Consider the following 26,077-nt stretch of genomic DNA (forward strand, 5'->3'; position numbering starts at 1 on the left):
TCTGAACTACATTGCACTACCTGTGCAGGAAGTTTATTCCATTCATTCACTACACGGTTGGCAAAGTTGTTTCTACCTACTTCCAAATTGAATCTATTTCCGGATAGTTTGAGACCATTGTTTCTTGTCTGATTCTCATGCAATGTGAAAACTTTGTCACTTTTGATGTTGTCAATTCCCTTTAGAATTTTAAAGACCTGTATCAAGTCACCTCTGAGTCTACGCTTTTTTTGGGGAAAACAGATTCATATGTTTTAGTCGATTTTCGTATGATTTATGATATTTGGAATCAGTTTTGTGGCTCGCCGTTGTACTTTTTCCTGTCTGTCAATGTCTTTAATGAGATTCGGTGACCATACGGAAACAGCATATTCCAAATGTGGACGAACTAACGATTTATATAGCTTGTTAATGAGTGATGGACTTTTGAAATAAAAAGTTCGCGCAATCAGCCCTAGAATCTTATTTGCTTTCTCAGAGGCTGAAATACACTGCTTGGATGATTTGAGATCGCTACTGATAATTACGCCGAGATCTTTTTCACTATCCACTTTTGTTAACGAATTTCCAAATAACTTGTAATCGTACTTACTGTTATTTTTACCTATATGCATTACGAGGGGTGATCAAAAAGTAATGACAGTGATACCATATATTTTCACGGTACAGAGGTAAATCCAAATAGTGGCCTACATTCCTTCAAAGTACTCCCCTCCTGACTCTATGCAACGTTCCATCCTCTTTCGCCACTTCATGAAGCACTCACGGTACTCAGAAGCCGATATACCTCGTAGCTCTGAATTGACTGCTCGCGCCAGATTTTGGATGCGATGAAACAGCTTCCCTGCGATCGCACCCTTGATCTTTGGAAACAACCAAACATCACAGGGAGCAAGGTCAGGCGAGTAGGGTGGGTGGGGGAGAAGTGTGATCCCCTGCTGCTCCAGGAACTGCACAGTGAGGCGAGCTTTGTGGGGGGCAGCATTGTCATGGTGCAGCAAAAGCCGCGATCGGCGACGGGTTGGTGCAGTCTTGGCCTGATATTCCAGGACTCGAGGAAGGACGTGATCAGTGTAGTACTGGGCTGTGATAGTACACTGTTGAGGCATTACATCCACACACATTGGTCCTTGTGAATTGAAGAAGATGGTGAAAAGGCGCTTCCTGCTGCGAAATCCTTCCTTCAGAATCTGAGGTCGAGGTTCTTCATCACTCAACCACACCATGTTAGACTGCTTGTCTCTGGTGGTGAAGAAAGAAATCCAACACTCATCTCCGGTAGCTACATCTGAGAACCGTTTCGGACCATTTGGCTCGAATTCAGCCAGCCATAGACGACAAATCCGCACCCGTTCGCTCTTCTGCTCTTCCGTAAGCAAATGAGGTATCCATCGAGCACACTTCTTCCTCAGCCCTAAGTGTTCATGCACGATGTCATGTGCGCTCCCATAACTGACACCGAGCTCCAAGGATAAGAATCGAAGAGTAACAGTTGGATCTTCGTTAATGATGGCCCGCGCACGGACCGTCGTTGCTTCGGTCACAGATGTCCGAGGGCGGCCAGGACGATGATCATCTTCTAGCTGCAATTTTCCGGCTGCGAAAGTTCGAATCCAGCGGGAAACAGTTTCCAGTGATGGAGTAGACTCGGGAAAACTTGCAACAATTCCTCTCTGATCTCCGTTGCTTTTTTCCCGAGTTTCCACCTTGTGAAGGTGTAGAATCTGCAGCCTTCTTTCGAAAAATCCTTGTTTCCGGTTAGAGAGGCAAACCAACAATGACGCAATCGCACAGCGCAACGATAAAATGTAAGCTAGACAAACAGCGACAAGCTCAAACATGTAACAACAGGCAACACTTGCTGCCCCTTGCTCCCCGCCCCCCCCCAACACTTATAGTCTCTCAGCTACGAGTCCGACTGTCATTACTTTCTGATCACCCCTAGTACCTTGCATTTACTTGTGTTAAATTACATTAGCCACTTTTCAGACCATTGCTGAAATTTATCTATATCTTCTTGAATATCTAATTGGTTTAAGTGATCATTTGCCATTCCGCACAGTTTTGTATCATCAGCAAATTTGGAAACAGTAGATTTTAGTCCATGGTCTATATCATTTATATATACTATGAATAGAAGTGGTCCAAGAATAGAACCCTGAGGAACTCCACTTGTAACATTTTTCCATCTAGAAGTTTTTCCATTTAAAACAATTCTGTTTTCGACCATTCAACCAATTACTAGTCCAACCTAATAGGCTACCACTTATTCCGTGTAAAGCTAATTTAGTAAGTAGTCTTTCGTGGGGGACGGTATCAAAAGATTTTGCAAAGTCTAGATACATTAAATCTATATTGTTTCTTTTGTCATAATTCGAGATAACTGTGTTGTAGAATTCGAGTAAGTTAGTCACGCAAGAACGTTTCCGTCTGAAACCATGCTGGCTATCATTTATCAAACGGTTACTTTCTAAATGATGTTCGATAGCATCTCTGATGATAGTTTCCATTATTTTTCCTACGATTGAAGTCAAACTTATAGGCCAATAGTTATTTGGTTTCTTTTTGTCACCTTTTTGAATACAGGAGTAACATTAGCTAGCTTCCATTCTCTTGGGACATCTCCGGATATGATGGATTTCTTGAAAATAGTTTCTAATGGAACAACAATCTCATTTTTTTATTTCCTTTAAGATTCTTGGATGCCAACCATCAGGCCCTGGTGTTTTATTAACTTTGAGTTTATCTATACACCTTTTAATTTTTTCTTTTGTTATGTTTACCGTAGTAAGTTTACCCTAGACTTTTCACAGGTTTCAGTTTGGAGTTCGCTTTGAGGTGTTCCGTTTACGAATACCGAGCTAAAATAATTGTTGAAAATATTACACATTCCTTCATTTGAATATTCAAGTTGACCGTCAGCAGATAATAGTGGACCAATGTGATTCCTAACAACTTTTTTATCTCTAATGTAACAATAGTATTCTTTGGGATTCTCTTTGGATTTATCAGCGATGTTCATTTCGTATTGTCGTTTTCTTTTTCTTATTGTCTTTTTTAAATCTCTCTGTATTGATACATAACTTTCATAGTCATTTGATGTACCCGAGCACTTATATTTCTTATAAGCCTGTCTCGTTTTAGCTATACTTTTTTCAGTTTCTTTGTCGAGCCACTCTGGGCGAGCCTGATTTGGGGGACGTCTGTCCTTAAAAGGAATGCAAGTTTGAATCATCTTAGTGAGCGTATTTTGAAATATTTCCCACATCTGATCTACAGGTCTTTCGTTTAATTTTGCCTCCCAATCTGTAAGCTGAAGCTCCTGACATAGTCTTATGAACTGAGCTTTACTGAAATCGGGTATTTTAGAAACACTAGTATCTATTCTAAAACTTTTAGGAGTTTGACTAAGTTGTGATCGCTATTTGCAACAGATTCACAGACATCTACATCAGTTACCATGCTTTCGCGGCTAGTGATCAATAGATTGAGTGAGTTTCCATATTTTGTGGGCTTTTTTACATGCTGAATTAAGTAATTGTCACCAAGAAAATCAATCAAGCGACTACTTATTTGGCCATATTCAAGGGTCATCCAGATCAATGTCAGTAAAATTGAAATCACCCACTATCAATAAATCCCGGTTGCAGAAACTAGACAGTTCTTGACATAACAGTTTGTCGTCTGCTAATGATAATGTCTTTGGCCTATATATTACACCTACATTCATTTTTTGTCCATTTGTTTGGGTTAACTCAACCCACAAACTATCATATGCATCCTGTTTCACTTTCTCTAAAACACGAGTATACACATTGTTTTTAACGTACAACAGAACACCCCCACCTTTCTTGTGGTTTATATCCTGATGAAAGTGTTTAAATCCCGCAGTATTAAATTCAGCTTCGAACTCTGTACCATTAGGGAGCGCTGGAGGTGCTTATAGGTGAGCGTGTCATAAAAGTTGTTCAATTTCTCTGGTAAACTTATATATATTTACCCTTCACAATAGAGAATTATTGCATACTAAATTGTTTTAATAATATGGATATGTTGCATGTAGTTAATATATATATATATATATATATATATATATATTTTATGATAGTATCTGTGATCATGGAAGTATCCATAGGCATAGGTAATCTGCCTCCTGTGTAGGAAATGAAAGATTAGAGTCTTGGGAACAACTTTACTACAGCAAATTTCCTCTTTCTCTCGCTCTCTCTCTCTTTTTTTTTTTTAAGTACTCAAAACTTTAGTGAAAATCTGCTAGGATAAATGAAACAAAAGAAAGTTGCAGTTTCCTTTATTTTTTCTAGTAAAATTAAAGAATGACTATTTCTCTTCATAAATCCGAAAGAATTAATAAAATCGGACAAATAGAAACAGAGATATGTCTATCTAATATAACAAAAAGTTAACTTTTCAGGAGAGCCATTTAAAGTTTAAAGGGAATGCACTAACATTAAATTACAGTTTCCTTTATTTTTTTTCTTGCCAAATTAAAGAATAACTAATTCTCTTCACAAATTCGAAAGAATGAATAAAATGGGACAAAAAGAAACAGAGATAGGCTATCTAAATAACAAAAACATACTTGTAGGCATTTAAAGGCAACTCCAGCTTGCCAGATGTCGCCAATAATTTATCTATTTCATTTTATATATAAGAAAAGAAACTGAATTGAGTTGTAATATTTTGTCAATGTGTTACCACCATCATAGAGAATCTTTTGAAATGCTTACCTGTTGGTAGAATGAAATAAGATGATACGATCGCGTGCGTGAATTAAGTCTTCTTGCTAAAGTGATGAAGCTATTTGTCGAAGATCACTGTTTGCGATCGTACGGTTGGTCAAATTGCCAGATACCTCCATACAAATTACCAGATATCTCCATAGATATTAATTGCAGTAAACAAAACAAAACTGGCTATTGAAATTTTGACTTTATTTCAATATACAGAATGTTTTTTTCATGCAATGGGATTGCCAGAGGTCGCCAAAAATTTATCTATTTTATTTTATATATAAGAAAAGAAACGGAATTGAGCTGTAATATTTGGTCGAAGTGTTACCACCATCATAGAGAAACTTTTGAAATGTTTACCTAAAATTCGTCAATTTTCCAGAATTTTTCTATTTTCTATGCCCAGCGCTCCCTTAACCGTGTCTCGGTTATTCCTATCATATCGAGATTTTCGCTTTTGACATACGCCATCCTATCGTGATATTTTGTCCTTCATTATCATTACTTCCCATCGTGATCTTTTGTCCTCCACTGTCATTACATCACATTGCGACATTTTATCCTATGATATTACATCCTGATGTAACATTTCGTCCTCTACCGACATTGTATCCTAAAATTATATTTTGTCCTATACTGGCATATTGTTCTACATTAATGCTATACTCTACACTGTTTTCCCATGTACATTCTATTTCCCCATCCCTTTGGGCTTCTACCCTAAAAAAGGAGCTAGTTCATTACAAACTCCCACAATGAGGTTTGTAAGAACATTTTTGCCTCTGCGGGTAAGGTGGATCCCATCAGAAGCGTAAAGGTCATGGCGCCTAGAAAAGAGATATCAAGGATCAAGAAAGTGGCATCCCAATTGTGTGCACAACTGCGATATCCTATCATTGATCCCTATGGCTCTACTGTTCCAACACGAGCCTGCGTAGATCCTCAGGAGGATCCCACAGACTATGTGACGGCTCCCACGTTCCTTCATCTCCTGAAGGAGGACCTTGTAATTCCGAACAAGTTCCCTACCTACATCGTTACTTCCCGTATGAACAATCGTAACCGTGTTCTTCCGTCCTTGCTCCCTGATGGACTGGGTACAATCGGCGATCCCACGGCCCGGTTGACATACAAGCTTGCAACGTCGCTTAGTTTTCAGCTGTAGGATGTCGTCATAGCCTCGCACCATGGAGTCCCCCACCACCAAGAACTCCTGGTTTTCAGCCACTTCATCCTCCAGTAGAGCAAAACTATTGCCTAGAGCCAGCGGTTGCTCGACAAACGGGACCCCGCGGAGCGCCACTCGCTCACGGCAGTATCAGAAGGGGAAGAAGTGGAACGCTCTTTGGGTTGTGGGGAGGGTTCACTCTTCCCACAGAGCGCACTCCTGAGAAGACGAATTTCCTCCTCACACATCCTGAGACGGACCTCTAGGTTCGCTCAACCTTCACAAGTCATTTCGCTCCTCCTTTAGCAATACTAACGGCAAAGAGAAAATACAAATCAACGAAAAAAAAAAAAATGCGGCCTCTAATAAACTAAATACGCGAAGCTTACTCTGCTTACCTTATACTATTTCTCCTAATTTTGGAATACAGTAACAGAAAACTGTTTTGAATTTAAATAGAACACTACACTTTATCTTATATCTGTAACTGTATAGCGCTATACGTATACAATTACAAAAACACAACACAATCACTTAACACTATTCGGAGATATCAATTTCATAGGTATTCGCTAGCTGGTGTCTGTGCAGAAAAACGAGTTCTCTAGCTGAGGTCACGAGCAGACTGAGCTGAGGTCACGAGCAGAGGAGCTGAGGTCACTAAATCCTCTAACCCTAGAAACTAGAAAGGGAGAAAGAAAAAACACAAATACTAGAGCAATATGCCGGCTGGCTACAAAGTTCACATTTGCGTTGGGAGTACTTTGGAATGTTCAAATTAAATATAATATAAAGTACATAACACTTTACAGAATAAAATAATATATACAATAACAACAATGTACAATACACAATACTTGTACAATGCTGCACGTAATCGCAATTAACATGTAATGGTATCATACTATTATATGTCTAAAAATAATTACAAAAATAAATTACATTAAATAAAAGTCGCACTGCGTACTATTTAGTAATATATGCACTAATCCCTCACCCAGCAAACATGGACTTTACGGGCCAATTAAGCAAACTTCGGGGTTAGTTCGGAAGGTTGGCAAGACGGTAGCCTTATATCGGACCATTTACTTCCTCACATCGGTAAAAGTTATCTGGATCAATGACTCTTTGATATTGGGCCGATTAATTTAATAGTTTTTTCCGTAATCCGCTCTAATGCCAGGAGTTCTGTGTAGGGCCAATTTATTATAACGTCATATTCCGTAATCCGTAATATTACTGGGGGGGGGGGGTTATGCAGGGCCGATTTACTTAATATATTGTTTCCCGTAATCCGTAATAATACTAGTTCTGTGTAGGACCAATTTACTATAACATCGTATTCCATAATACGTAATAATATTGGGAGTTACTTGAAATATTGTTTCTCGTAATTAATAACATAGAGTTCAGTGTAAGGCCGATTTATTTTCATGTATGTAAGGCCAGTTTACCATACATAACAGTTAACCTTTTAACATAACAATGTACATTTTAACATAATGTCAATTAGTACCTATACTTTGGACACACTGCATGAACAAGAGCTTTCATATCCCGATAGGGAAATAGCAGCTGGCATATCACAGGTATATTAATTATTTTTTCAAACTGACAACCCATGTTTCTGTTTCTGTTGGGTAACTGGAAAACCTTCCTAATACATTGGAGTGATTATTCCCTGCCGGCGTTGGTGGTGCACATGGCATTACATTATTTCTTGTCTATTACGGTAAGTATCGTAAACATCCGTAAAAATAATTACTCTTACCTATAGTTTTACTTTTTTGTAAAAGAGTGATCTCTAATCACGACCGGGTATTTAAAAACGCCCCCCAAAAATGCCAAATTCTCAAAAATGCCACCCAACTAATTTTCCTGCCAAACACAGTAAAAACATTCCAAAAATACAAAATTTTGCATTTAACGCCAATCTGGCAAATCCAACGCTCAGTGATGATCTGCATTCGCAGAACATAGATGGCTGGCTAGCGGTAACCACGAATCGTAGCTGGGGTCTGTAATTTTGCAGAGGATAAAATTGTTAATTCTCTTTGATCAAATTACATGAAAATCACACCTTTTAAAGAAAATAGTTCAAATAATGCAACCATATGCTAATTTGTTACGGTATTTGTAGCTGTGGTCGGTCATACTGCAGAGACTAAAACATAACTTCTCTTTGGTCAAATTACATGAAAATCACACATTTTAAAGAAAAGCGTTTAAATAATTCAACTATATGTAATCTATTACACTAATAACACAACAATAAGAAACTTAAAAGTGTAGTTTGATCCATACCACCAGTAATCATAGACAGCGGGCTGGACGAGTCGTAGCCGGGGTCGGTAAAATTGCAGAGGATAAAAACGTAAGTTCTCTTTGATCATATTACATGGAAATCACACACTTTAAAGAAAATAGTTCAAATAATGCAACCATACATATATAAAAGTGTGCATTTGAGCAAAACCCGTCCTTGTTTGTATTGTTCGGCTTTTCTCGGTTTTCTCGGCAATTAGTGAGACCCTATGTATGCAATCTTTTATCGGACAATTCATAGTTTCACCCAACCAACAATTTTTTGATGTGGCTTATGTGTTTCGGGTGAGATATGTTGTGTATTGATTGATGGTGTACATCATTTCTGTCACAAATGCGTAGTTTTTAATTAATGAATAAACTTATGCCTACATCTCCTCAACGATCTTAGGGGACCTGTGGGAAATCAGGGTTTTTGGGTGGGGAGCATTAAAAAGAGTAATGCGCTTCGCAAAACAGGTCTAAAATCAACAAGAACAAATAGAAAATATATGAAAATACACAAATTACATCTTTGATGGTGGTGGCTGATGCAAGCGTAGACATGTTATTATATAATTATTGAGCAGTATTACCAACGATTCAAAAAATTTCTCGCTCTATCTGTTACATTTAGCGAAGCCCACCACAACCCTCAACCTCTTCCTCATAGATAAGGTAATGCTAATGCTATTATTGTGGTTTTTAATTTACGGCAAATATGGTTACCATTTAGTTTATTAGCTATTATTTATAATAGATAAACACACATTTATACCAGTAGTTATACTTTAAAGAGAGCTCAAGTTACATTACTAAGAGTGCTTTGGTTGGGATTGGAGGGGTCTGGGAGGCAAAGCCCTCAGCTAGTTTAAGTTAGATTAGGTTTGGTTAGGTTAGTTTAGGTTAGGTTAATTGTAAACAGAATCGCAACTCTCGGTCCTCTCGAAGCTTCATGAATTTATTCCCTAATTTAGGGTTAGCAACTCTTGTGCAGGCGGAATGGGCTTCGCTAATTGTAGTGGATAGAGAGAAAATGTTTGCGAATCGTTGGTAATGCTGCTCAACAATAACATGGCTACACTCGCGTCAGCTGCCACCATCAAAGGATTTATGTATTTTCATATATTTTTTTATGTGTTCTTGTTGATTTTAGACCTGTTTTGCAACGCACATTACTCGATTTAATGCTCCCCACCCAAAAACCCTGATTTCCCACAGTCCCCCAAGACCATTGGGGAGATGTAGGCATAAGTTTAGATATTTATTACTTGAAAACTACGCATTTGCGACGGAAATGATGTACACCATCAATCAATACACAACATATCTCACCAGAAACATATAAGCCACATCAGAAAATCATTGGTTGGGTGAAACTATAAATTGACCCTTTTATCTGTGATGCTCCTGCTTGCCAATCTTTAAAATGTATTATCTCATTCTGGTTAGAGTTGCTGTGAGTGATGCCAAAAAGCATGGTAATTTTGCAGGTACAGTTACATTTCCTGAACTTGATGCTAAAAAGAGAACAGATTCAAATTTTGCTTCTATGGAAGATAATGATCACCATCATAGTCGAAGTCCACTACTAGCACTCAATAATGGACTTGTTTCACAGCTTGTGGTGGACCCAATGCACCTTTATTTGGGCATCATGAGAAAATTGCTCAACCTTCAGCTAAAGGGACCCCTGCCTACAAGGATTGGCTCTCGGTGTAAAGAACAAATATCACCACAACTGGAAGAACTTGCAAATTACATGCCTTGTGAATTTAACAGAAAACCAAAATGTTCAGATAAATTGATAGATATATAGCCACAGAAAAAAGCTCCTTCCCCACCTGAACTTGAAGACATCCCACCACTCGAGGCAAAATGCTATCATCAAGAAACCAATGAACAACTTGTTCATCAGTGAATCATCCCAGTCATCTGATGGTAAGATGTTAAAGTTTTTATCTATACAAATGAAATGCTAATTACTGCCCTCTGCCAGTCACTTTAATAGCTATGTCAGAATAAGAATAAGTGGCAGTATAACCACTATAGCTTCTCTGATGAGTTTCCTTTGTACTGCTTTTTTTTTTTTTTTTTTTTTTTTAAAGACTCCATAAAGCTGTGAGAATAGCTTAAAGCCATCATTGTTATCTGTCTACTTGGTCAGTTAATGATTTTTACATGTCATTATTGCACAGTCATAATGTGGATCAATGATTTTGATAGGTAAGGATGACAAAGCTAATCCCTGGTGACCGAGACAAAGAATGTTCCTCATGTCATACATGAAATGCTGATATGGGAAGTAGGGTTGGGAATAGCCAGTTAGTCCACATTAATAGTGGTTGCAGTGGAAAGGGGAATAAGAGGCTTTGTCTTGTCACCCCTTTTGGCAGAACTGTCGCCAGTGTATATAAATAGACACTGTGATGGTGGTTTTTACTTTCAAACCACCATAAACACTAATGTGTGCATGGGTATTGAACTTTAGACCTCATAAGAGCCTGGTAGTCTGCTAACCATAGATAGGCTCCTACTCTGAGGTCCCAGGATTGACCTGCAGTGCAGGCATGCACACATTGGTGTTATGATGTAATATTTCCCTGTGTAATTACAGGCCTCAATGGTCTTCATGTTAGTTGTTACTTTATATTTCATTCTCATTTGGTTTTATTTCCTTTCAGATTTCAAAATTATCTTAGTTGAACTTAAGTCACTGTCGAGTGTACAACTGGAAGCAGATGCTGATTTTGCAAAACTTTTGGTAAGTTTGTGCTGTTTATTGATCACAATAGTGGTGACACTGTTTAAATGGTGACCTAATGGCTCACTTGTACGTGTCGTATGCTTATCAGTGAACACTACTGGCAGAGTTGGAGGGGCCAGTGTGGTGAAGTTGAGGTCCTAGCAGATCTTAACTGTTCTCCTGTTCTTAATAGTTTTGTGGGAAATTTGTTTTCCACTTTTTAGCATTCCACTCTTCCATAAGCTCCATCAGCCTCTCAATCAGTCAAAAAATGAGTATTAATTTAAATGAAAAAATAGTGGTATGCATTACAGGAGTCCCTCAAATAACACAGGGGTTAGGTTCCTGAAATTACCGCGTATGACCAAATCCGCGTATGCTGACTTTCCATATTAAATACCGAGAACCATATGTATGTGTATGTGTACGTGTGTGTGCATGTGTATGGTGTATGTGGCGTATGTATGTGTTTGTGTGTATGTGGCGTATATGTATATGTGTGTGTATGTGGTGTTGTAACGTAATATTAGATATTACGTCATATGTGTAATTATGTTATAGAATTGTGTTCCTTTGTATTACATAACTATGTTCATATTTCTTGTCTATGTATGTATTGTAACAATGTTAAGCAGTAACGCCCGTCCACTATATGTAATCTTGCCTACGTGCGGAGAGAGGTGCGCACTCTTGTAGAACAAACAGACAAGCGAAATCCTGAATAGTTCGGAGCGCACAGATTTGACAGTTACTAAATAAATAGATTGTTCAAGCGAGTCGAGGGTCCTAAAACGACCCATGTTGACGTGTGTTAACTTACCCTCCTCCTCACCCGCACACTCACCCGGAAGTATTCCGCTTCCGGTCCAATGGTATATAAGCGGTTGAATTCGCTCACTCGTTGTCATATTCCCACATATTGATCTCTTGATAAAAACTAGAAGGTTTAGATTCATGAGACGATTGGTGTGAAGTGATCACCCTTTTTGCCTACATTACGTGTCTGATATACATTGCATTACTTTACTTATATTTGTACTTATTACTTATTCTGATGCATGTTCCTGATCTCTTTGTACTTAGATAGTACCATATTGTATACTTATCTTGTTTCTTATTTGAACGATAATTTCCATATTCTTATAATCATGTAACGGTCCCATTGACCCTACTGCCCATTCTCTTTTGTGTTGATTGCCTGTAAATATTTTCCATTAATAATTTCGTTTACTAGTTTTATCGCTAGTTTAATATTCCTTTCCTGGAATCTTCTTTGTTACCTTTACTTCTAGTCTTACGAATTATCTAGGCCCTGACCAGATAGTTCAGTCCTACAGTGGCTTCTAGAAGTGAGCTGGTTCTTAAGCACTTAGACGTTATACGTAACGTCTCTTCACATACCAGAGCCCGTAACAAAGTGGCGACCCTTGCCAAGGATATTGGATCAGGTATTTAACACATTCTTATAGAGATGGATGATATAATTCAAGAATTCGTTCAAAATCCCAAGGTAAGTTTCTTAAAGAAACAAACTAAAGACACTTTGATAGAAATAGGCAAGCACTTTGGAGTAGACATTGATACAAGTTTACGAAAGAAAAAAATACTTCAGGAACTCGTTGAAAATCTGATCGAAGATGAGATCTTATCTCCAGAAGAGATTACAGCTATACAAATTCCTTCAAATAGGTTAGAAATAGAGGCACGACTAACCGAACTTAAGATTAAGGAGATTGAATTAAAGGTCAGGAGAGTAGAATTTGAGGAGGAAGCTAAATTGAAACAAATGCAAATTGAGGCAGAATTTAAAGCTAAAGAGGAGGAAACTAAACTGAAACAAATGCAAATTGAGGCAGAATTTAAAGCTAAAGAGGAGGAAACTAAACTGAAACAAATGCAAATTGAGGCAGAATTTAGAGCTAGAGAAGAGGAAGCTAAAGTGAAACAAATAGAAAGAGAACGAAACTAAAGTAAAATTGGTAGAGTTAGAATTAAAGAAGGCAGAAGTAGAAGCTAGGATTGTTGATAGACGACCCGTAGTTCAGGAAGGTCATATAGATATTTCCAAGTATGTAAAACTTTTACCCATATTTTCAGAAGGAGAGCCAGAAATTTTCTTTCTTCAGTGGGAAAAATTGGCGCAACAGTTACAAATCCCTAAAGAAAATTGGCCATTAATCATTCAAACACAATTTAAGGGTAAGGCTCAGCAAATTTATACTTCTCTTTCAGAAGCAGAAAGCGAGTATGATAATATGAAAGCTTGTATTTAAAAAGCTTATGAACTAATACCAGAGGCCTATAGACAGAAATTCCGTAATTATAGGAAGACACCTCAGTTAACATACGTAGAATATGCGGCTCAACAAGAGAGGTTATTCAATAGGTGGTGTTTGGCTAGTGAAACGGACACCTTAGATAGACTTAAACAGTTGATTTTATTGGAGCAGTTTAAGAATACCTTAGAGACAGATCTTAGGATTTTTATAGATGATCATGTTCCCGAAACTTTAACTAAAGCTGCTGTATTGGCTGATGAGTTCACACTAAATCATAAACCTAAGTCAAGACAAATGGAATCCCAAAAGTCAAAGTCATATATTCCAGATTCAACAAAATACTCTGATCCTTGGTCCCCAAAGAAACACTTTGAAAATCAATCTAGCCCATCACATTTCAGTTACAGGTCTGATTTCAATCAATATCCTCCAAACCAACCTTGGCAAAGAATGGAAAGGTTTAAGACTAATCCCCCTGTAACTTGTTCATATTGTAAACAGGTTGGCCATCACATTTCTAATTGCAGAAAGAGACTGACACCCTCATTCTCCAATAAGACACCAACTCTTGTAAGTAATATAAAATCAGATGATTCAAAATCCTCTATTCAGGATAAACTACCAAAGAAGCCGGTATTGTCAAGTAATGTAGAACCCCCCTCATCAAATCATGATCCTTGTTTCAAACCATTTGTATCTTCAGGAACTATATCTCATAGTAGTAGTTCACAACAATATCCTATTTCCATACTCCGAGACACAGGAGCGAAGCAAAGTCTGATTTTAAATTCTGTCTTGCAGAATCTGGGTGAGTCATATACCGGTTATGATATATTGATAGAAGGAGTTGGAGGAATTGTAAAATGTCCATTACATAATGTTTTCTTGCGGTCTGATTTAACAACCGGAATGGTTAAAGTAGCAGTAGTAGACTCTCTTCCCATAGTAGGAATATCCTTATTGTTGGCCAATGACATCGCTGGAAGCAAAGTCATTTCTCCCTTAATAACAAATAACCCTAAGACCTCAGTAGAACCTTCAGATAACTTACAGTTGTTTCCCGCTTGTGCTGTAACCAGATCTCAGTACAAGAAATCTGAAGAGGAGACTTATAATTTAGAATCCCTATTCTCCCAAACTGACCCATCTTCTTCTTCACCAGTTTCTCTATCTAGAGCAGAATTAATCAAAGAACAGAAGTCAGATCATTCTCTTAAAAATTTGTACGAGATTGTTTCATCTCCAGAAGAAGTTGAAAATATGTCACGAGGTTTCTATATAGAAAACGGAGTCCTAATGCGAAAATGGAGAGCATCCACCGCAACCGCTGACCAGCCATGGCAAGTAAGGAATCAAATAGTCCTCCCTCTTGGTTTCAGGAATAATGTTCTAAGATTGGCTCATGATACTCCCTTAGCAGGTCACTTAGGGGTAAGAAAGACCTTGTTCAACATAACCCAACATTTCCATTGGCCCACGGTTGTCAAAGATGTTGCCCAATATTGTAAAACATGTCATACATGTCAACTTGTAGGTAAGCCCAACCAGAAAATTGTAGAAGCTCCACTCCATCCCATTCCTGTAATGGAAGAGCCATTTAAAAAAGTTCTTATTGACTGTGTAGGACCTTTACCTCCTTCAAGTAAAGGAAATCAGTACATTCTCACAATCATGTGTATGAGCACTCGTTTTCCAGAAGCAATTCCTTTGAAAAATATTAAAGCTCAAAACATAATCAGAGAAATGTTGAAATATTTCACTATGGTAGGATTTCCCAAGAACATTCAAAGTGATCAAGGAAGTAATTTTCTTTCCAACAAGTTTAGAGAAACTCTTGTAACACTAGGTATAAATCATGTAACTTCCTCCGCCTATCATCCTCAATCACAAGGTGCTCTAGAGCGCTTTCACCAAACGCTCAAGACAATGTTAAGAATCTTCTGTGCTGAGAACACTCGAAATTGGGAAGACGGACTCCCCTTTTTGTTGTTCGCCACCCGAACAACAATTCAAGAAAGCCTTGGATTCAGCCCGTCAGAATTAGTCTTCGGTCATGAAGTCCGTGGTCCCCTAAAGATACAAGAAATATGAACATAGTTATGTAATACAAAGGAACACAATTCTATAACATAATTACACATATGACGTAATATCTAATATTACGTTACTATAACGTAGCTTTTCAACAGAAAGTGAAAAGCTTTCCCAAACGGTGGAGGTGTAACGTAATATTAGATATTACGTCATATGTGTAATTATGTTATAGAATTGTGTTCCTTTGTATTACATAACTATGTTCATATTTCTTGTCTATGTATGTATTGTAACAATGTTAAGCAGTAACGCCCGTCCACTATATGTAATCTTGCCTACGTGCGGAGAGAGGTGCGCACTCTTGTAGAACAAACAGACAAGCGAAATCCTGAATAGTTCGGAGCGCACAGATTTGAGTTACTAAATAAATAGATTGTTCAAGCGAGTCGAAGGTCCTAAAACGACCCATGTTGACGTGTGTTAACTTACCCTCCTCCTCACCCGCACACTCACCCGGAAGTATTCCGCTTCCGGTCCAATGGTATATAAGCGGTTGAATTCGCTCACTCGTTGTCATATTCCCACATATTGATCTCTTGATAAAAACTAGAAGGTTTAGATTCATGAGACGATTGGTGTGAAGTGATCACCCTTTTTGCCTACATTACGTGTCTGATATACATTGCATTACTTTACTTATATTTGTACTTATTACTTATTCTGATGCATGTTCCTGATCTCTTTGTACTTAGATAGTACCATATTGTATACTTGTCTTGTGTTTCTTATTTGAACGATAATTTCCATATTCTTATAATCATGTAACGGTCCCATTGACCCTACTGCCCATTCTCTTTTGTGTTGATTGCCTGTAAATATTTTCCATTAATAATTTCGTTTACTAGTTTTATCGCTAGTTTAATATTCCTTTCCTGGAATCTTCTTTGTTACCTTTACTTCTAGTCTTACGAATTATCTAGGCCCTGACCAGATAGTTCAGTCCTACAGTGGCTTCTAGAAGTGAGCTGGTTCTTAAGCACTTAGACGTTATACGTAACGTCTCTTCACATACCAGCCGCCCGTAACAGTGTATACACGTGTGTGTGTGTGTGTGTGTGTGTGTATGTGGTATTCACCTCGGATCTGCTGCAGTCTCTATCGAGACAGCCAGACACCACCCTACGGCAGTGAGCTCAGAGCTCCTTATTAGCCGATCTCTGGGTAGGTCTGAGACCACTCACACACCACACACCGGGACAGCAAGGTCACAACTCCTTGACTAACGTCCCGTACCTACTCGCTGCTAGGTGAACAGGGGCTACACGTGAAAGGAGACAAACCCAACTTATCTCCGCCCGACCGGGGAATCGAACCCCGGTTCTCTGGCTTGTGAGGCCAGTGCTTTACCAATCCGCCACCGAGCCGTGTATGTATGTATATGTGTGTGTATGTGGCGTATGTATGTGTGTGTGTATGTGTCTGTGTTCACATGTACAAGTAAGCATGTACGTGCGTGTGTCTGTGTTCATATTTGTGTGTACACGCATTCACAACATGCACTGGTTGTCTAACGTGTCTACGTGTACGTGTCTACATGTGTGTAAGCGTGTATATGTCTGTTTTTGATCTCCCAAACCACCACCGCCAGTAACAACAAGAACCTCATAAGAGAAATTAAGACACGACAAGCGCAGTCATTATCGGACTTATTAGTTGTGTTCCAAACGAAAGAAACATTACACTTCAACAGGTTAGGGTGGTACAATTTCACGATAGCACAGCACAGGTGGTGGAAGCGACAAGCTAAATCTTGTTGGCTACCCCCTTACCACCCCCTCCCTCCTGCATCAGTACCCGTAGGTTGACACGTAACCACAGGCAGCCACCCACGGCTATCCCCTTGTCCCACACCCTTGTTTGAGCAGTTCCCAGTGTACATAATGACCGCCTTATATGAGGATCAACTGTATATGGTAAAATAGAAAACAGTCACCACAAATGTTTGCGATGTTGCTGCGTGTGTGCATATGCGTGCACGACTCGGCGCGAATTTTAAAACGGTTCTCTACATTTGAGATGGTTTTGAAATAAAATCCTCATATGATTGAATCCGTGTTATTCGAATCTGCGTTATTTGAGGGACTCGTGTACTTTCTTGTTACGAAGATATGATAGTTACAGGACATGCAGTATAAAGATGCTTTGCATCAAATAAATATTGTTATTAAAAGTTGAAATTAACTTATATTTCAGTACTATCGCCTGTCAAGACTTAGTGGATCAAATGTAAAAATGTCTAAAATTTATTACTGACATGTTTAACGAATGACTTGCAAAAGAAGTTCAACTGGGAGGGACATGTTGGATGGATGACCAAGGACATCAAGTACAAGATTGGATTTAAGCCAACGAAGCTATGCACCATAATTACAAGTAGGTTTAATGTTACTTTGTGAATTTCCCTAGAGCAGGGTGAAGACTTGGAAACAAAGAATGCAGAGTTGTTTGTGGATGATAGTGCAGCTGTGACAGGTTCTTTAGAGAGACTAAAGAAGTTGGTGACAAGAGTTTGACAAGGTCTCACTAAAGAAGTTGGTGACAAGAGTTTGACAAGGTAAGTAATAGATGGAAGATGAGAGTGAATGAGTAAAAAGTAATCTCGTGTAGTCCACATATGAGAAATGACAATGGTAGCAGAATGAATGAGAGATTGAATGAAAAGTTGCACGAGGAAGTGGAAAGTTTCAACCATCTGAGGTCATATAACTAGCTGTGAGTGAATGTGCAAGTCAGTACTGATTGCATGGATGAATATACAAGTATTTGTTTGGGATGTAAAGAGCATTGTGGATAATAGATATTTGAGAATGTATGCAAAAAGAAGATTGTATGAAGATATCATACCCTCAGAGACATGGAATGTGAGAGAAACTGAAAGAAGATAATGTATTTTAGAAGAGGTGCCTGAGGAGGATGCTAAGAGTTCTAATTTGGTGATATTTGAATATTTCATTGTAACATAGTAATGGCTGTGCAGGGAAAATTATTGTCTAGCTAATCAAGTCTTCAGTCAGCAAAGGGAGTAAGATCAAGGCAATTCAGTTATTCAAATACATACTTGCAAGTACTGTATGAAGAGTGTGCGGACATTGCAAAACATTTAGCCAACTCATTCAGGTGGGAAAGAATGAGTGAAGAAAGACTAGTAAAAGAGTGGAAGGCAGATGTGGAGAGAGTGAACATGAGGGGTGACCTAAGATGAGATGGATGGATGGGGTGAAAGGGGCTATGGGGGGGAGGGGAGTGTCTGTTGAGGAGGGATGGGAGAGGACAGAAGACAGGGGTGAATGGAAAATGGTTGTATATGGATGATGATGTGATGCATGAGGTGGAGTGGGTGGGGGTGGTAGTATGTGTAAGAATACTTTGACGCAGCCCAAAGGGATTTCTCCCCGTCTTCTCCTTTTCTGCACGAGGGGGGGTTGCCGATTTAATGAAGCGGCATTGCTGTGGATGTGCTGTGTGTTGCAACTGCCTCTGACCCAGGGCAGTGGATAAGATGCACGAATGACCAGTCATCCAGGAGGTGCCAGGATGGGAGGGGGGTGGAGTGTATTTGGGGATGGAATGGTTTTTATGCCTTTTTCTTTTTAGCTACCTCCCTTGTAAGGGAGAAAAAGCCTTTGGTATATATATGTTTGTATTCAGGTGGGGAATGACGTGAAATTCATGGATACTGCAGTAAGTTAATGGTCTACCCTGGCCAAACCAATTATATTCAGACAAACCCATGTTAATCTTGGAACTTTGTGCAATCACCAAGCTGCCTACATTTGTTTTTACAGTGTTGCCTATTTATAACCCTTCAGCATTAGTTGCAAGTAAAACAAGGGATGTTTATTAAAAACTGAACTTTCAGTTATATCTCAAAATGCACAAATTATCCTAGGTATTGAGACTTAGTTAACCCCCCCCCCCTTTTTTTTTCTCTCTCTCTCCTTCTTTTTCCTTCTTTCTCTTTCTCTCCACCCACTACCCCTTGGAATCATTGTTATGGCTTTAGTTACTATAAGGATGAGAGGGTTTAGTTGTGTCCAAGCCTTGTCTGGTAAAGGTTAAGTTATCAGACATGGCAGTTCTGATTATCTGCCGTTTCCTAATATCTATTTATCTATATATACCAAGGGCTTTTTCCCCTTTAATCAGGGAGTTAGCCAAATTCAAAAGGCATAAACCCTGTCCCACCCACCACCCCCTCCAACCTTTCATCCCTGCTCTTTGTGGATGATGGCCCACCCCTGCATCATCTTGCCCACTGCCGGTCAGAACCAATATAGCAAGACACAGAACATCCACAGCAAGGCTGCTTCACCCAATTGGCGGACCCCCCCCCCCCTCTCCGTCCCCTTCCACAGAAAACCAGAGGATGGGAAGAAGCCCTCCGGGCTGTACCAAAATATCATTCACACACCCACTCCACAACTCCCATCCTCCCAGACCCTCCCCTCCCCGCATCACAGCATCATCCACACACAGCCACCCTCCACTCATCCCCATCTCCTACCATTTCCCTCTTGCTCAATGCCCTCCCCACCCCACCCATCCACCCCATACCCAGTCACCCCCTCAAGCCCACTCCCCATCCCTACCTTCCACACCTCCCTCCCTCCATGAGTCCAGTGGCGGATCATAAGGCAAACTAGGCACAAGCCTTAGGGCCACAAAAAAATCCAGGCCATTTCTGGCAGTCCAAAAACATTTTGATTATGACAAAGAGAAAAATGTTACGTGTCAGTTATCGGTAATTAGCCACGTTGTGAAAGGTCTGAAGTTGTTTACTATGTTTTAAGTGCTTTGGCTGTAAAACAATAAAATTCTTACGTTTCGTAATCAGAACAACAGACATTTCTTTTGACGTTGTTTACATATTCTACATGTATGTCCTTGTCCTTGTGTACTGTTGGTGGCAGAAACTCACAGAGAACCGTGAACAGTTATGGCCCATCATGAGTGACTCAGAGTGCTGACAGGTTTATTTCTGCTCAAATAGTTAATTTTTGCTTTGAGTTTTTGTTCTGACTTCTATTCAGAATTCTGTCAGTTTATCTGTTGGTATAAGGAACAGACAAAGAAGAAATGTAACAAAGAAGCGTCAACAGGTATTGCTCAACATATGGTTTGGACACATGTGTCCAACCACCCCATCAGCCCCCTCACCCATCTCCCCCCCCCCCGACCTCCCAGTTTCTCACCCCATCCAACCCCACAACCCCCACCACACCTCTCAGACACCTCATCTCAAACACATTCAATCTCCTCCCTGCCTCTCCCAAAATCCATGTTTCTGCCCCACACAGCACCATCGGCACAATCACTACCTTGAGCAATCTCCTCTCCGCATCCAGTCCCAAATGCCTATTCTTCATTACATTTTAAATCATCCAAAGCATTCACTTGCTTCTCTCACTCTACAATCTACCTTCACCTCCACTCCTCCCTTTCCTGCCACACTCACTCCAAAGTACCTAAAGCTATCCACTTCCTCCAGCCTCTCCTCCTTAAGACCCACCTCCAACTCTCCATCATCCTCTCACCTGCACATCTCATCACCCCAATCTCACCCACATTCACCCCCAACCCCCTCCCACCACACACACCCACCCAAACCCAGCAATCAACTGCCCCACTTCGCACTTTTCCCTCCTTTCTCCAACTGACTCCAGTCTCCTGCCCACCACCCCCGCATTCACCTCCCGAACCACCCCATCCATGTACACATTGAACAGTGAACAGCCATGGCGACATGATTGATGCCCATTTCCTAATATGATAGACAAATATAAAATAACATAAGATTTAACAATAAGGATGTGTAATGCTGTTAATAAAGACCATTAACATAAAGTTTCCTTCAATGTATTTGCAGGAGTTTTGCTTGACAACTGAAACTTTCAAACCACAGAGGATGAAATTGGAAAAACCATCATGAAGTATTTGAAGAATGCATCAGACAGATGTGGTGGTCGCCAGAAGTATTCAGATATCAATGCTTCCACCAGTAGTGACACATCGTAGGCCTCCTTTATGTAAACATTTGTCCAACTGGTACTTATACACTAATTGTTGCTGCCCAATGCAGAACTTCTGGACCACTGCACACCATGATTAGGTTACTTTCATAAGGAATATCTGGCCTTTCTTTCATACCAAATACATACATACATCGAAGGCTTTTTCCCCCTTACACAGGGGGTAGCCAAAAAGAAAATGGCATAGAAATCACTCCCACCCATTTCATTTCCCATATATTCCACTCCCCTCCACCCTCCTCCCTCCCTCCTATCTTGGCACCTCCTGGATGACGGGTCATCCCTGCATCCTGTCCACTGTCCTGGGTCAGAAGCAGTGTCGCAAGACACAGCACATCCATAGCAAGGCTGCTTCATAAATTCGGTGACTCCCCCTCTCCGTCCCCTCATGCTGAAAAGGAGAAGACGGGGAGAAATCCCTTTGGGCTGTGTCAATTTTTTTTTCTCATACATACTTCCTTACCCCCCATCCCCCACCCACTCCCCTTCATGCATCACAGCATCATCTATACACAACCCTTCTCCATTCACCCCTATCTTCTGTCCTTTCCCGTCCTTCCTCTACAGACATTCCTCTCTTTTGTAAAGCCCCTTTCACCCCATCCATCCATCTCATCCTAGGACGCCCCTTCATATTCACTCCTTCCACCTCCGCCTTCTACACTTCTTTTACTAATCTTTCTTCACTCATTCTTTCCATGTGTCCAAACCATCCTAAAATACTTTTGTTCACACCAAAGAATATGGATTTGTTTAATTATACTTTTGTTCACACCAAAACAATATGGATTTGTTAAATTTAGGAATAATTGTGCCATGTACACTTGTACCCAGGTGATTGAGTCCATGACCCTAATTCCAGCTAATATCAATATTTGGCATCCTTGCAGTTGTGGATACAAAATTGAAATAAATCTGGTATTATCCTCAGTTGTTTTCAGCTTTACATCTTATATCCATGACTGAAGGTGCCGCATGTTCAAATTGACTGGGAACTGATAGAAATCCCTGCAGGAGAAGTCATGTTCTGTAGTAATATTGCAATATCTACCTTGGTCTGTTGTAGCAATACCAAAGCATTCAATACTTCTGTGGTAGAGGGGCAGTATAACTTCTGTTTTTTACTTAATATTTGTTCCCTTTGAAAACTGCACATACACTGTACTTTTACAGTTGTTTAATGGCTTAAATACTATATTTTGTTCAACATTGTGATATTCATCTGATATTTTCATATTTGAGAATATGAACCAAGAATATTTGATATTTTTGATACTGAAAAAGTACATAAGCATATAATGTTTTATATATATATATCAATGTGTATATAGTTCCTACTAGATACTAGTCTACATACTAAGATTCTCATTTTTTACTGCAGTATGTATTGTAATAGGAAATTTATGTTTTCATATCAGGTGCGTCTCAGTTTGTGAGCTTCATCAGTATTGCATGATATCCACTTTTAACATTTGACTGCATCGGTTAGATGTTTATCCGCAAACACACTGGACTGAGTCAACTAGATGCTGGTAAGTGCATTGGACCAGTTGATATAGTTATTCATTTTCACATTTGACTGCATCAGTTAGACATGCCTTTGATGGAGAACTACTTTTCTGCCTACGTGCCATGTGCATGATTCAGTACCAGACTAGGTGCCATGCACACTTACCCTTCACAAAGGATTACAAAGGCGGAGCATGCCAACAGGAGACCTTTTGATCCATATCTAGGTCGGATGCGAAAAAAAAAATCGTATTAATAATAAAACAATAAATAAAAACTATAATAATGTAAATAACAAATAAATGCATAGGTATAGTTAAATAATAAACAAACAGGTAAATAGTAAATAATAATAAATTGACATATAACAAATAATAAATGAAAATCAGACAGACAAATGATGACAAAACAAAAGCAAATAATATAAGATAAATTATAATCATTACAGCATCTTACTTAGGTATTTATCTAACTGATTCTTAAAGCTTCGAACTGAACTACATTGCACTACCTGTGCAGGAAGTTTATTCCATTCATTTACTACACGGTTGGCAAAGTTGTTTCTACCTACTTCCAAATTGAATCTATTTCCGGATAGTTTGAGACCATTGTTTCTTGTCTGATTCTCATTCAATGTGAAAATTTTGTCACTTTTGATGTTGTCAATTCCCTTTAAAATCTTAAAGACCTGTATCAAGTCACCTCTGAGTCTACGCTTTTTTAGGGAAAACAGATTCATGTGTTTTAGTCGATTTTCGTATGATTTATTTTTTATATTTGGAATCAGTTTTGTGGCTCGCCGTTGTACTTTTTCCAGTCTGTCAATGTCTTTAATGAGATTCGGTGACCATACAGAAACAGCATATTCCAAATGTGGACGAACTAACGATTTATATAGCTTGTTAATGAGTGATGGACTTTTGAAATCAAAAGATCGCGCCTACTCCATTAACCTTTTACCATACCTGCTATACATCTTGGTGCATTTAACAGATCCTGGAATGCATCCAAAAATATGTATCAGGTGTGGTAACATGTTAAAGTGGGAGTGGTGAAGGGTGAGTAAGGTGGCATGTAGCCTGATACTGAGCTATGCACATGAAGCTTAGGCATTAAAGTAGTTTTCCATCAATGGCATCGATATCTGACCAATGCAGTCAAATGTGAAAATTAATAACTATATCAACTGGTCCAATGCACTTACCAGCATCTAGTCGACTTAGTCCAGTGTGTATGCTGATAACTTTATTAATCGGACAAATTCTGGGAATAAGAATTAACGGATGTGGCCCAATGTAGTATAGGCCCAATTTAGGGTATTCATTGCCCCTGCCTTGGCCCAGCTTCTAGCCGACAGTCCAGTGTACATGTGGATAACTTTATTAAGCGAACCAACTCAGGACACCTGAGTTTATGTAATTGGCCCAATTAGTATAGGCCCGATTTAGGTTACCCGTTTGTCTCTGTGCCAGCATCCAGCCAACATAGTCCAGTGTGCATGCGAATAACTTTATTTGTCGGATCAAAGGATTTACAAAGGCAGAGCATGACGACAGGAGACCTTTTGGTCCATATCTAGGTCGGATGTGAAAAAAATCATAATAGTAATAAATTAATAAATAAACACTATAATAATGTAAATAAATAGAATACATAAGTAAATGCATAGGTATAGTTATATAATAAAAAAACTGGTAAATAGTAAATTAACATATAACTAATAATAAATGAAAATCAAACAAATTATGATAAAAAAACATTAATATTAAATAAATTATAAAAATTACAGCATCTTGCTTATGTGTTTATCTAAATGATTCTTAAAGCTTCGAACTGAACTACATTGCACTACCTGTGCAGGAAGTTTATTCCATTCATTAACTACATGGTTGGCGAAGTTGTTTCTACCTACTTCCACATTGAATCTATTTCCGGACAGTTAGAGACCATTGTTTCTTGTCTGATTCTCATTCAATGTAAAAATGTCACTTTTGATGTAAATTCCCTTTGGAATTTTAAAGGCTTGTATCAAGTCATCTCTGAGTCTTAGTTTTTTTTTTTTTTTTTTTTTAGGGAAAACAGATTCATATGTTTTAGTCGATTTTCGTATGATTTATTTTTGATATTTGGAATCGGTTTTGTTGCTCGCCGTTGTAGTACTTTTTCCAGTCTCTAAATGTCTGGAAATCTGAGTTTACGTAACCGGCCCGACATTTCTTAATCGGCAGTGCCTGAATAGATATGATGTTGGTCCGGTTATTTCATGTTTGCTGGGCACATAGACTATAGAGTTCTATGACGCATGCTTCAATAACTTACCCGAATTCTGGCAATTCCGTCGTGTTACACAGTTCAGACTCCTTCTTACACGGTCGCAGCTCACCAGTTAGTCAATTAGATGCACTGTATTCAGATTAAATGTAATTTTTCTAAGTATATTATCAATGACCGCCTCTGAACTTGCAGTCAACATGGAACACAAGTTGGGCGTCGTTGCTTAAATAGTGTCCGGCCAACACAACCAAAACGTTTTACCGACGTGACGTCAGCTGAACCTACGAATCTGTCGGGGCGAGCATATCAAACGCAGATATATTCCTATCATTCCTAAAGGATCCTCACATGGGGGGCGGGGGCATATGCCTTTGGGCGGCACATTTAGGGAGGCTGCAATTCTAATCTGGACATGCCGCCCACAAGGCTGACAAAATATCATAATAAAAAAGGTCAAAGGAGGCCTGCATATCTTACCGTAATATACGAATTTTGCTTTAGAATCAACAGAATATGAACTATTTTCCCCCATACTTTTTCTGCAATACGGACATTAAATAACATTTTTAAAACCTGTTTAACTATTTCGTAAGCCAGTATCTATAATAGGCAGTAAAGAATGGAGATGGGAAGTGGTAATAGGGGAAGGTGGGGTGCGTCACTGAGAACTGCTCCTGGGCGGCATTTTATCTGATAAGGTCATCGCATTCTTATACTTAGATTGCAGAAGTTGACTCGTCCATATACGTCGGAAATTAATCCCGACATTCGTGTTATCGGAGTTTACTACCTCGGATGCCATTTTGTAGCTGCAAAATTAGGATGAACATTAGGATACAAGCTGTATTAAAACCAGTATTTTAGATTTTTTAAGCATATAGGATAAAGTTGAGATTGAAATTATTTCCAAAACCATTCGATGC

General features: G+C 39.1%; 3 protein-coding genes across 7 annotated transcripts in view; 2 read left to right on the top strand and 1 right to left on the bottom strand.

The window, feature by feature from the left end:
• Positions 1–25,350, bottom strand: part of LOC143021930 (uncharacterized) — a 46,794-nt gene extending 21,444 nt beyond the window's left edge. For both annotated transcript variants that reach the window (XR_012966020.1, XM_076179814.1), the window contains exon 1: positions 25,200–25,350. The gene's annotated coding sequence lies outside the window, so the exon portion shown is untranslated. The remainder of the gene's footprint in view (positions 1–25,199) is intronic.
• LOC143021931 (uncharacterized) overlaps positions 1–26,077 on the top strand; it is a 95,607-nt gene that overhangs the window by 22,368 nt on the left and 47,162 nt on the right. The window contains exons 2-6 of one of the 4 annotated variants that reach the window (XM_076179815.1): positions 9,676–9,716; positions 9,845–10,164; positions 10,908–10,987; positions 17,536–17,715; positions 21,209–24,668. The exons of 1 other annotated variant lie outside the window; for it this stretch is intronic. In XM_076179815.1, coding sequence (XP_076035930.1) covers positions 9,676–9,716; positions 9,845–9,945 — 142 coding nt within the window. In that variant the 3' untranslated portion in view covers positions 9,946–10,164; positions 10,908–10,987; positions 17,536–17,715; positions 21,209–24,668. Of the gene's footprint in view, positions 1–9,675; positions 9,717–9,844; positions 10,165–10,907; positions 10,988–17,535; positions 17,716–21,208; positions 24,669–26,077 lie in introns of those variants that run through there. 2 more of the 4 variants (XM_076179818.1, XM_076179817.1) reach the window with 2 other exon arrangements.
• LOC143021928 (copine-8-like) overlaps positions 8,259–26,077 on the top strand; it is a 758,082-nt gene continuing 740,263 nt past the window's right edge. The window contains exon 1 of the mRNA XM_076179807.1: positions 8,259–8,293. The gene's annotated coding sequence lies outside the window, so the exon portion shown is untranslated. The remainder of the gene's footprint in view (positions 8,294–26,077) is intronic.

The sequence above is a fragment of the Oratosquilla oratoria genome, chromosome 43 (assembly GCF_046742065.1).
Source record: "Oratosquilla oratoria isolate Oo_2021 chromosome 43, ASM4674206v1, whole genome shotgun sequence".
NCBI classification, from domain to species: Eukaryota; Metazoa; Arthropoda; class Malacostraca; order Stomatopoda; family Squillidae; genus Oratosquilla; species Oratosquilla oratoria.